A 13031-nucleotide genomic window follows, 5' to 3' on the forward strand; every position below is an offset into this window, starting at 1 on the left:
GGCAACAAGAGCATAGACTGAAAAAGAAAAAGTGACCCAAATCTGCTACCTCTACAAGAATTTTTCCCCAAGACAGTTGTATGACTAAATTATTTTCTACAGTTATATTTTAACATTTTTGCTAAAAATTATTCTAACCTCCTACCATATCTATGACCAGACTTGCCTATACACAGGAAAAGAAATCTTACATTTATAAAGTACTTTCACTAATATGTCTTTTTTTATTCTTCAAAATTATCCTGTGAGGTAGTGGAGAAGGCATCATTGGCCTCATTTTACTGACAAAATGAGTCAGAGTTTGACTTGCCCAACATCACACTAATGCGGTGCTAGAACTTCAAGTATGCTTATTCAGGGTTTTTTTCCATACTACAGGAAAACTGAGGAAGAAACCAGAATATTTCATTACACTACTAGTAGCCTTGGGCACGAATCCGTGTGCCAGTAGCTCTCTGTGGGGCCTGGCCGCTCTGCGCCCGCTGCCCAGAGGCTCTCCGTGGCCCAGAGGCCCATCTGTGGATGGGCGCAGAACACTTGCCTCGTCACTGGGGTGATGACGCAAGCATTCCCCACCGCCCTCTCCCCACCCACCACCCCTGGCCGCTCCATGCCTGCTGCCCAGAGGCCCTCCGCAGCCGGGGTGAAACACTTGCCTCATCACCACAGCGGTGAAGCAAGCATTCCGCCAGGCCGCTCACGCTGCCCACTCTCAGCCCCCTCTCACCCCCCGGAATGGGGGACTCCGGAGGGGCTGAAAAGACTGGGCGCTGCCATCATGTGGCTATGGGTGCCACCATCTTTGTGACAGAGTGATGGTTAATTTGCATATTGCCCTTTTATTCTATAGGGTTACCTTGTTTTGGCTTGCAGAACAGGAATGACTTTGCCTATTCTCTCAGGAACTTTCAGCTTCCCAGAATCCTTGTCAAGAACATCCTTTTTTTCAGAGCAAAAGAAATGCAGAAGGAAAGATGGTTCTTAGTAACAAGAAAATAACAGTATACCGTGTATGGAAATACTCTTGAACTAAAGGCCTCAGAGGCATATCCGTATCCCACTGTGTACCAGGCACTATAATAGCTGCTTTAAATGAGATAGTGACTGCAATCTTAAAGTGGGGGGAGGCTTAGAACCCTAAGCAGCAGGGATTATTAAACCCATTTGGAAGAAAGGGAATCAGGCTCAAAGAGGTTAAGTAAATTGCCCCAGATTTTTCAGCTCTTCTGAGGCTCACTCAGAGCTGGTACTATATTTAATATAGCAATCCTAGAGGCCCGATGCACAAAATTCATGCAAGAGCAGGCCTTCCTTCCCCTGGCTGCCGGCACTGGCTTCCCTGGCACCCAGGACCTGGGCTTCCCTAGCAGCCCCAGCTTCGTCTGGAAGGGGACGTCTGGTCTAATTAGTATATTACACTTTTATTATTATAGATAACCAAAGATTGAGACTTAGGCTGAAGCCCAAAGGAAAAATAATACTAAAATAATCATCAATTTAGTAATTATCTAATAAATGGCAATTTAATATCATGAATGTCACTGCAAATACACAATTACCCTTTACTCTACCATGAAATATTATTTACTCCAATTTTTAAATAAGAAATGTGAGGGCTCGGCCATTGTGGCTCGGTGGTTGAGCGTTGACCTATGAACCAGGAAGTCACGGTTCAATTCCTGGTAAGGGCACATGCCAAGGTTGCGGGCTCAATCCCCAGTGTGGGGTGTGCAGGAGGCAGCCAATCAATGAGTCTCTCTCATCATTGATGTTTCTATACCTTCCTCTCTGAAATCAATAAAAATATAAAAAATAAAAAGAGATGTGAGGGAACAGAGAGGCTACATAATCTGTCCAAGGTCATGGTGCTAGACAGGATTCAAACCCCAATTTGTCTGAATACAAAGCTCTGCTGCTATACAGCTTCTGAATGAAAATCATTTTATTTTTCTCTTCATCTTGAAAAAATATACTTACTTTGTTTGATGAACTGGAAACAACTGGAAACTTCATTTCACAACTTGATTTATGTGATCCATTTCTCCAGGATGAACCTAAATGAGGAGTCTCTGAATGGTCCAAGATCTGAGTGATTACAGGTGTAGGTGTCTTACTATCAGGCATACTTTTTTCACGGACAGTTTGTTGAAAGTTATTACTTGAAGGAGAAGGGAGCGAGGACCCATCCCAGGAAGAGTTATTGGGGATGATCCCTTCAGAATTAGTGCAAAGTTTGCTCTTTTTTGGGCTAAGACCATCTTCTCTCATCCCTTCTCCAAGGGAGGAGGGTTTTTCAATATCTTTGGGTGTATCAGTCTTGTCCTTATTAAGCACAACATCACAAGCTGTTGGATTAAATGGTGCAACAACTGTTAATTTTACAAGATTCTTTTCTAGTGCAAAGGGTCTGTTTAATGGTTTTGCAGGAGTTGGTCCCTGACCAACTAATGTACTCTGAGGTAATTTGAAGAGGCCAGGAGTCTCAGCTACTGGTCCACGGCTGTCCAATGAATTTTCCTCATCCTCATCTGATAGATCATCATCCCTTAAGTACTTCTCTATCTCTTCCTCTGTGAAGCTGAAATGGCCATCATCTTCTTCTCCTTCACTCAGGTCCAGCAAGGAGTCATCCAATACATCCTCATCCAAGGAACCCCTAGAGGGCACCAATGGGCACATCATATCTGGAGAAAATAAGAAGCAGGTTCACTGAGGAACAGGAAATACTCTTCATACCAACTCCAATCTGCTCTATAGAGTGTTAGTGTCCTAACATTTCAAATTCTTTACACTGTGACTTGTAATATGGAAAACAATTTTAAGATATTTAACTTTATCAGAATCATGGAAATACATATTAGAACGATGAGATACTTTTTCCCCTATAAATATGGTAAAAATTAAGACATAATAATCTAGGTTAGTGTGGATGTGCAAAAAAGCACTCTCATACTCTCAGTGAGAGTATAAGTCAGCACAGTATTTTGTGGATAGTATCTTGGCAATACTAATTTACCCAGATATTTCACTTCCGGAAGTTTATTCTACAGAAATACCTATATAAATGCACATGGATACATTTACAAGGATATCCAAAGCAGCATTACTCAAAATAGCTAAATACTGAACAATCTACATGCCCATCACCAGGAGATCAGTTAAGTAAAATCAAGGTATATTCATGCTATGGATATTTTAAACTACAGTAGTCTCCCCTTATCTGCAGTTTTGCTTTCCACAGTTGCAGTTACCCAGTTTCAGACACAACGTCAATCGAGATTCTAAATTATTAAATGGGAACTTCCCAAAAGAATTCTGTTTTTGTTAAAATATATTTTTATTGATTTCAGAGAGAAAAGGAGAGAAAGTGAGATAGAAACATCAATGATAAGAGAGAATCATTGATCGGCTGCCTCCTGCACACCCCCTACTGGGGGTTGAGCTCGTAACCTGGGCATGTGCCCTTGACTGGAATCAAGCCTGGGACCCTTTAGTCCACAGGCCAATGCTCTATCCACTATGCCAAACTAGTTAGGGCCCAAAATAATTCTTAAGTTTTGAGTAGTGTGATGAAACCTCATACCTTCCCACTCTGTCCTGTCCAGAACGTGAATTATACCTTTGTCCAGCATATCCACATTCTTTATGCTACCATTCATTAGTCACTTAGTAGGTTATTGGAAGGACTGTCATGGTATTTCAGTGCTTATGTTCAAATAACCCTTATTTTATTTAATAATGGCCCCAAAGAGCAAGAGTAGAAATGCTGGCAATTCATATATGCCAAAGAGAAGCTGTAAAATACTTCCCATTAAGTGACAATGTATGCATATAGAGGAAGAAATACAGTATATATAAGATTCAGTACTACCTGCAGTTTCAGGCATCTACTGGAGGTTTTGGAACATATCCCCTGCGGACAAGTGGGGACTACTGTATTTAAAACCACAATGCGATCTGTATATACTATCATTGAATAATATCCACAATATACAAACAATACAAATATAATATGTAAAATGTTTGGATTTTCATAGTTTACACTTTTTAGAAAACAAACATATTACTTTCAAAAAAATTTTTTTTAATTAAGAATATAAGAATTGTCTTCCATACTGTGTGGAGCTGCTGGCGTGATCTCTGCCTTTGCCACAAGACCAAATGGAAAAAGGTTTCAGCTCCTGCTAGCTGTTCCTTTCAGGAGACTTGTCAAAATGATTGACTCCCACCTTCCTGAAGGTACAAAGAAAATTAGAGGATCTTCTCATCACTTTCAACTCTGCTAATTACAAAGTCAACTGTATTATGCTTTTAAGGTGCTCCATCTATTAATTTTCATCTTGATTTTTTTTAATACCAGAAAGTTAAATTTTGAGTCAAAACATAAAAGAAAAACCTTTAGAGGAAAAATTATGCAACTAAAGAACTAGTTTTGTTCCAACAATTTGTACTTTCTTAAGGATATCATTTATATGCTCTAGTACAGTGGTTCTCAACCTTCCTAATGCCACGACCCTTTAATTCCTCACGTTGTGGTGACCCCCAATTTCATTGTTACAAATTGAACATAATTAAAGCATAGTGATTAATCACAAAAACAATATGTAATTATATATGTGTTTTTCGATGGTCTTAGGCGACCCCTGTGAAAGGGTCGTTCGACCCCCAAAGGGGTCTTGACCCACAGGTTGAGAACCGCTTCTCTAGTAGGATGAATCCTGGATTAGGAGTCTAAAAACCTGGGTTATAGTCCTGGTTCTGTCACTAACCAGTTATAATAATTTAGGCAAACCACTTAACCATTTGAACTTGTTTTCTCATTTATAAAACGGGGAAGGGATGGAAAAGGGGACCAGGCAATGTCTAAGATTCCACCAAGATCTAAGTTACTCATGACCACACATACAAAAGTCTCATTTCAATAGATACATAGATGCAAAAATAGAAAAAAAAAATGCAAACAAATTTGATGACTGCTATAACCTGATTGAGAGAGGTCAAGGGGAGATTTTGATATCACTTTACTTTTCCACCTGAATATATATTACTAGTTTAACTAAAACCTAGTTTTTAAACAGCTAATGATGAATTTGATCTATAATTATTTTCTAATGGGGAAAATGAGAGAAAGCTAATATTTTACATATTTCATATAAACATCTGAAACGCTATTAGAAATGATTAAACACTAAACTCAATAATCTGGGAAATTTATGATAGCCTTTTTACTGTGAATTTTGCCTACCCCACTTCCCTCTAAACCACACCTGGAATTTTAGCTTTAGTTCATACATTCTTACAGAAAACATTTTCTGAGTTACTATCATCACACAGCACTGAGCTAGATAATATGTCTCTATAAAATTTCTAAGAAATAAAGATATGACTTCTACACTCAAAGAATGCATAATCTTGTCAAGGAGACAACATTTAAAATTACACACTACTATGAAAAAATGTAAAATGGTATGGACAATAAAGTACCAGAGAAAGAGTTAGAAGGGAAGGAATTTCAGAATTTCAGAATTAAAAGGGACCTATGTAATGCACAGCATGGTGATTATAATTAACAACACTGATTTTATACTTGAAAACTGCTAAGAGAACATATCCTGAAAGTTCTCATCACAAGAAAAAAACTGTAACTATGTGAGGTGATGTTGTTAACTAAACTTATTTTATAATTAGAGGCCCAGTGCATGGGTTTGTGCACCGATGGGATCCCTCAGCGTGGCCTGCAGCAATCAGGCCAACACTGCCTGCTGCTCCTGCCTGCCACTTGCGCTCATCCCGGCCCTGCTGCACCTGCTGCAGGCTTGCGCCGAGTCAGTCCCGATCAGGAGAGGCGCCCTTCCATCAGCTGAGCAGCACTCCTGCTATCGGAGCACCCTGACCACCAGGGAACAGCTCCTGCATTGAGCGTCTGCCCCCTGGTGGTCAGTGCACATCATAGCGACTAGTCGTTTAGGCTTTTACTAGGTGTCAGTTAATAATGCGGATTTTTTCAATAGATGGAATTACACATATGTTGATATATATGCGATTTGATATGTATGGTATTTTGTTGTACTGACAAGCTTCAAAACTTCATGTCAAATTTGCTGAAGGTGTTAACATCATAGATATTTTTACGCTTAAAAATGTCAAATTTCGTGCCAAAAAAAGAGCATCTACAGGAAGTTTTAATTCATTACTTTATTTTGAAGAAAAGTGCTGCTGAAAGTTATCATATACTTCTGGAAGCTTATGGTGAACATGTTCCATCTCAAGATACTTGTGAACGCTGGTTTAAATGCTTTAAAAGTGATGATTTCGATGTGAAAAACAAAAAACGTCCAGGTCAACCAAAAAAGTTTGAAGACCAACAATTACAAGCATCACTGGATGAAGATGCATGTCAAACTCAAAAACAACTTGCAGAAAGATTAAATGTTACTCAGCAAACAATTTCCGATCATTTACAAGCAATGGGAAAGATTTTAAAGGAAGGAAGATGAGTGCCACATCAACTGAATGAAAGACAAATGGAAAAACGAAAAGTCATCAGTAAAATGTTGCTTCAACGGCACAAAAGGAAGTCTTTTTGGCATCGAATTGTGACTGGCGATGAAAACTGGATTTATTTTGAGAATCCCAAACGCACAAAATCATGGGTTGATCCAGGTCAACCATTAACATCAGCTGCAAGGCCAAATTGCTTCGGAAAGAAGACAATGCTCTGCATTTGGTGGGATCAGGAAGGTGTGGTGTATTATGAGCTTCAAAAACCAGGTGAAACCGTTAATACTGATCGCTACCAACAACAAGTAATCAATTTGAACCACCCTTTGATCGTAAAACGGCCAGAATGGGCCAGAAGACATGGCAAAGTAATTTTGCTTCATCATGACGCACCATCACACACTTCAAAACCAACCAAAGACACGTTAAAAGATCTTGCCTGGGAAGTATTAACCCAACCACCGTATTCACCAGACCTTGCTCCTTCAGATTACTACTTGTTCCTATTGATGGCACACGCACTGAGCAGCACTTCAAAATGTACGAAGAAGTAGAAAATTGAGTCTCTGGTTTGCTTCAAAATAAGAAAAGTTCTATTGGGACGGTATCCACAAATTACCTGAAAGATGGGGGAAATGTGTAGCTAGCGATGGACATTACTTTGAAACACTTTTGATGTTTCTCTTTAAATTATAGTCTTTTCTTTGATTATAAAATCCGCATTATTAACTGGTACACCTAGCATATATATAGATCATATGGCAATATGTACATATGTCAAATCATTATGTTGAACACCTTAAGATAATAAAACTAAGGGGGTAATAAATAAAAGGAAGGAGGAACTAATTAAACTTAGAAATGAGGTGGGACAGAAAGGAAAGAAATATTAAGTACCTATTATAAATCAGACACTGAGAGACATTTACAGCTCTAATTTAATCCTCAACTTAATTCTATAACACAGATCTTATCAAAGAAACTACGGTTTCTGTTGTGTGACTCAGAGGTTGAGCGTCGATCTATGAACTAGGAGGTCATGGTTCGATTCCCGGTCAGGGCACATGCCCAGGTTGCGGGCTACTGATCACTGATTCTCTCTCATCATTGATGTTTCTATCTCTCCCTCTCCCTTCCTCTCTGAAATCAATAAAAATATATTTTAATTAAAAATAAATAAATAAACGTAGAGCTGCCAAGACTTTTTCTCTGATTTTACCAACAATTGTTGTGAGAGTTCCAGGCACTGGAGCAGGTTCAATAAAGAGAAAAGTAATGTCTCTGCCCAGTGACTGAGTTTTTATAACATTATTTCTTTTTTTTTTAAATATATATTTTATTGATTTTTTTACAGAGAGAAAGAGAGATAGTTAGAAACATCGATGAGAGAGAAACATCGATCAGCTGCCTCCTGCACACCCCCTACTGAGGATGTGCCTGCAACCAAGGCACATGCCCTTGACTGGACTCGAACCTGGGACCCTCCAGTCCGCAGGCTGACACTCTATCCACTGAGCCAAACTGGTCAGGGCAACATTATTTCTTTAGGCAGAAGAAAAGTTGACTTTTGGAAATTTCTTTTTTACATAAAGTTTGTAGTTGTTAAGCACAAGTATCACAGACACTGGAGTTAAGCAGCTACATTTCTGAGAAGCCCTTTCTGAGCCCCTACCCCCAGCACCTGCTTGACCAAATGAAGAGTTCAATATATTTTCACTCTTGGAAAACTAAAGTTCAAAGTCATAAAGTAACTCAACCAAGTACAGAGAACTAAGAATGCTAGAACAAGGATCCAAACTAAGGTCTATTTCCAAAGGCAATGTTTTTCCTTGTGTGTGTTTTTTCTACCACCTTTGTAATAGACTTGCCCAGGGTTGGTCAGCAAATGGAAGAGCCCTCTAAATTCACTACACCTTTTTATAGACATGAAAGATATGGATATTAATGAGGATTTTGGTGCCATGGAAAAAAATAATTTAAGCCACCTTATTGTCACAGACTTCCTTGATTTTCCAGCTGAATGGAAGAACACCAGTAATATCCCTGAATGCAGCCAAACCTCACAGGAAAAACATACACATCGTTACTGCGCACACAAAGGCCCAATATCCTTCACAACCACTGACAATATCAATTTCTATGCCATACGACATCCAGAGCCACGAAGTTGGCTCTTCTGAGCTTCTCTCATAGAATGTTCCAAAAGGGCTGGGAGCAAAAACATACAAAACAATACCATCCTATATAATAAAAGCCTAATATGCAAATCGACCAGTGGAACGACTGGTCACTATGATGTGCACTGACCACTAGAGGGCAGACACTCAATGCAGGAGCTGTCCCCAGCCAGTAGACCCCAGGCCAGCCAAGGTGGGTGCCAGCAGGGACCCCCCAATCATCCCACCGGTCGCCCCACAGAGGAAGGAGACTGGTGGCAGCAGCAAGGCAAGGCAATTGGGGGGCGGGGCCAGGCAGCGAGCAGGCAGCGCCAGGCCAGCCAAAGAGAAAGAGGGTGCCAGTGGGAGCCTCCCCCCGCCCCCCCACCCCGATCACCCCACCAGTTGACCCACAGATCGGCCCTGATCATTGGCCAGGCCTTGGGACCCTATCCATGCACAAATTTCATGCATCGGGCCTCTAGTATAATTTTTAACCTGCACAAATCATTCTCTTCATAATTTTAGTTACTCATTTTAATACACATACAAAAATAACATAATAGCATAATGAACCCCACATACCATCACTCAGGCCCAACAACTACCATCAACCAAACCATAGCTAATCTAACCCCATCCACTCCCCCATTTACTAGATTATTTTGAAGCAAATCCCAGGCATTACATCATTTCATCTGTAAATAACAAGAATTCCTTATCATAAGATATCTGGTTCAGATTTCCAGTTATTTTATGTCATATATTTTTAAAAGATTTAAAAAAATCAGTATTCAAATAAGGTCCATACATTGCAATTGACTGATACATCTTGTGTTTTAATCTATAGCATCCCCATTTTTTTCTTGCAACTTGTTAAAGAACAATACCATATACATATATCATTAAATTATAAAAACATTCAAAGGAATAAGAAACACCAAATTCAGGATAGTGGTTACCTCTGGTTGTGGGAAGGGAAGAGGAATGGGCAAGAGGACAAAAGAGCTTCAATTCTATGTTTTATTTCTTAAAAAAACATAAACAAAAAAAAGTGCCTGAAACAAACATGGCAACATAATATAAAGCTGGCCCTGGCTGATTTGGCTCAGTGGATAGAGCGTCGGCCTTCGGAGTGAAGGGTCCTGGGTTCAATTCTGGTCAAAGGCACATGCCCAGTTTATGAGCTCAATGCTCAGTAGGGGACATGCAGGAGGCAGCAGATCAATGATTCTCTCTCATCATTGATGTTTCTCTCTCTCTCCTGCTCCCTTCCTCTCTGAAATCAATAAAAATTTATTTTAAAAAACATTATTAAAAAAAGATAAAGCTGGATGGTGGGTATAAAGGTATTCATTACTGTATTTTTCATATGCTTAAAGTATTTAATAATAAAAACATTTTAAAATTAGAAGTCAGTGGGGATACAATGACTACATTCTGAAGTTTCAAATGTCCTCTCCTGTAAAGAGACCACATAAAACTACCTCATGGGATTGTTGGAAGAATTAAATAAGATCATGAATATAAAGCACTTAGTATACTACAGTATAAAAGCTAAATAAGTAGTTTACAGATATTACTTCACTCCACCCTCATCACCTCCCTGAACCCTTCAGAATCTTAAGAGAAACATAGGAATAATAGGAAAAAAGAGTGCTAAACTGGTAAAGAACTTCCCCTAGCCCTTGCTTGTTAGGAAATTAATCCAGTATGCTCTAATCTCTTCTAGAGTAACCCAGAATTCAACCATTTTGCCACTAAATGAAAGACGAGGTTGTATGGACATCTGAACTAATAGGCAAATTCTGTAAATTAATAATGAAGTACCTTGTATAGAGGAACTAAAATTCAGAAACTTCAGAATTCAAGTTTGAACCTCAAAACAAATGAGAACACTCATCCAAAAAATGGGAATTATTCACTCTTAACTTTGAACACAGATTATCATGAAGATCAAATGAGGGCAAGTTTAGGAGCACTCAACATAAAGCTCTCTATTTATGAAAGTTGATATTTAGTGAATTTGTAGCAGAGGGGATTCCAGATAAAACTGAAGTTCTTAAGTGAAGTTCCACAGACAGCCTTAGAACTTCTGTCTGCCATTCTACCATCACCTGCCTTTCTCGGCACTTACTTTGTAACCTCCACCAAAAATATTCGGATCTCTTTTATTTTTAAGGAAAGAATATTTTTCCTGTCTCCCGAGTCTCTCTCTCAATTCCTCTGCTCCCCATCCCTTCTGTGACCCTATTCTGTCCTTCTGTCTCTCACCTGTCCACCCCCTTCTTCACACTTCAGTTTACCACGTCCGCCCTCGCTGTTCTCTAACCTCAGAAACTGGCTCCCTTTCTATTTTTATCATACCTAAGAAACCTACCGCCTTCCAGCACAAAGCTCTTTTTTTATTCAGGCCACTAAAACTGCAACACCAAGACACAACCCCACACCCCTCTTTCAAGCCTCTCCAACCAGATCATTACCAAGCTGAATGTGACAGCTATGGCCAAGGGCAAGGATTACTTTCAAGGGACAGGATTTCCCCGCTCAGCTTTGATTTCCAACTGTCCCCAAATGCAATCTGTGTGAGGCACGCTACACAAAAGGCACTCGGTAGGTTTTACCGCTCCATGAAAGGGGCATGCCCTTTAAGCAAAATCAAAGTGAACTAAAATTATCTGTAAGAATCGTGCAACTCCCTTTGAGGTAACTGAACAAGCTGTGGGACAGAAAAACAACCCAGAGCTGGAAATATCTGCTCCAAGGAACATTTCACTAGATAAGAGCCCCAGCAATCTCCTCCCATACAGGCACGGGAGGACAAATGTCTAAGCTGCAGCAACAGGTTTCTTAAAAAAAAAATGTAGACAGGTTTGCTACAGGCTGGAGCCTCCATCCACAAGACACCGGAGGTCAGGCGGGACCCCTGACCCCTCTAAGACCAGACACCTCTGACCTAACCAGGTGAATTCCCACCCCTGCCCCACCCACCTCGGAGTCTGGTCTAGACATGGCCGCATCCTGCCCGAGGAGCGGAGCAGCCCGTGCCCCTGCGCCCGCGGACGCAGCTCCGCCCAGGCCCCACCTGAACCTTCCCACGGCCCGTAAAAACCCGTCCCCACGGGGGTAGGCCCCGAGCTCTCACTGCTCGGAGTCGAGCTTTTCACTCAGTGACTCTTCTCTGTGAATTCTCTCACAACCCGCGGCTTGGATGGAGAGAAGCACCAGAGCCCACCTAGCTGGGCGAGGCAGCAGGCGGGCCATGCCACCCCCCCTGCGGGCCCACCCGGCGAGCCCAGGCCGGCCCTCGGGGCTGCGGGAGGAACGGGTGGGGCGCCTCAGGTCCCGGAGCCCAGCCCGCCCCCCTCCCTCCCCGCGGCACCCGCTCCGGTCGTCTCAGCCTCCGCGCAGCATCGCCCCGGGCCAGGCCGGCGCACGGCCCGCCTCCCGCCTCCCGCCTCCCAGACCGAGAATTCCCGCCGCCCGCGGAAGGCGGGAGGAGCGCGGGCTCGATCCCCACCCCTCCCCCCGGAGCCAGCCCGCCCGCCCGGCCAGCCCGCGGCCCTCTCCCGGGGGACGGCGACCCACACCGCCCCGCCGCGGGACCACCGCCCCGCTCTCCCGAGGGGCGGGTCGCCCTCTCCTCCCCCACCCGCCAGGCGCGGCCGAAAGACCGCGGTCACCTCCCCCGCTGCACCCTCCCCCGCTGGGTAGGGGAGCCGCGTCGCGGCAGCGCCCACCCGCCTACGTTCCCATCCTTCCCCACCGCCGCTGGGCTGGGAGAACCGACGTTGCCCCCCGCCTCGGGCCGCCAAGCAGCCCCCCTTTTCCTCAGCAGGGTGAGGGGAACCTAGAGCCCGCCGACGTGGAGATGGGGGCAGGGACACTCCCCCCTCCCGCCGCCATCACCTCAGGGACGAAAACGAGCCCTTCTCCCGGCAGGGCGAGGGCCTCCCAACCCCTCAACGGGGCGGACGGCGGACGTGGTCCCCTGAAGAAGCAACAGGCGCCCCCATCCTCCTCCCAGCCGGGGAGTGCCGACCCCCACGCCCCGCCCGCACTTCACCTCCGGAAGCGGGGCCGAAGCCTGGGCGAAGACCTCGCCTCACTCCGCCCCCTGCGCCATTTTATCGCCCCTCTCCCCGACCTCCCCCACCCGAGGCAGCCCGGGCAGCGCCAGGGGGCGGGCAAACAGGCAATGATTGGCAGGTACACGCCCCGCCTCCCAGAGGGTGGGGCCTCACGCAGGCGCCTCAACCCCGCCCTCCGCACCGCCGACCCCGCCTACTGGCTCCACCTCTTCTCGCCTCATCGACCCGCTCGACTTTCTGCTGCTCCAGACTTCCGACCACCTCACGGCGACGGGTCCAGGCC

The 13031-nt window shown here is 43.5% G+C and overlaps 1 protein-coding gene across 2 annotated transcripts in view; it reads right to left on the reverse strand.

Annotated features, from left to right (window-relative positions):
* Positions 1-12820, reverse strand: part of S100PBP (S100P binding protein) — a 34015-nt gene extending 21195 nt beyond the window's left edge. Inside the window, exons 1-4 of one of the 2 annotated variants that reach the window (XM_081086336.1) lie at positions 12724-12820; positions 4117-4233; positions 1978-2684; positions 857-939 (exon numbers count right to left, since the gene is read on the reverse strand). In XM_081086336.1, coding sequence (XP_080942462.1) covers positions 857-939; positions 1978-2682 — 788 coding nt within the window. In that variant the 5' untranslated portion in view covers positions 2683-2684; positions 4117-4233; positions 12724-12820. The other variant, XM_081086337.1, reaches the window with a different exon arrangement.
* Between the last annotated feature and the right edge of the window lie 211 nt (positions 12821-13031).

The sequence above is a fragment of the Myotis nattereri genome (assembly GCF_964212035.1).
Source record: "Myotis nattereri genome assembly, chromosome: 3".
NCBI lineage: Eukaryota > Metazoa > Chordata > Mammalia > Chiroptera > Vespertilionidae > Myotis > Myotis nattereri.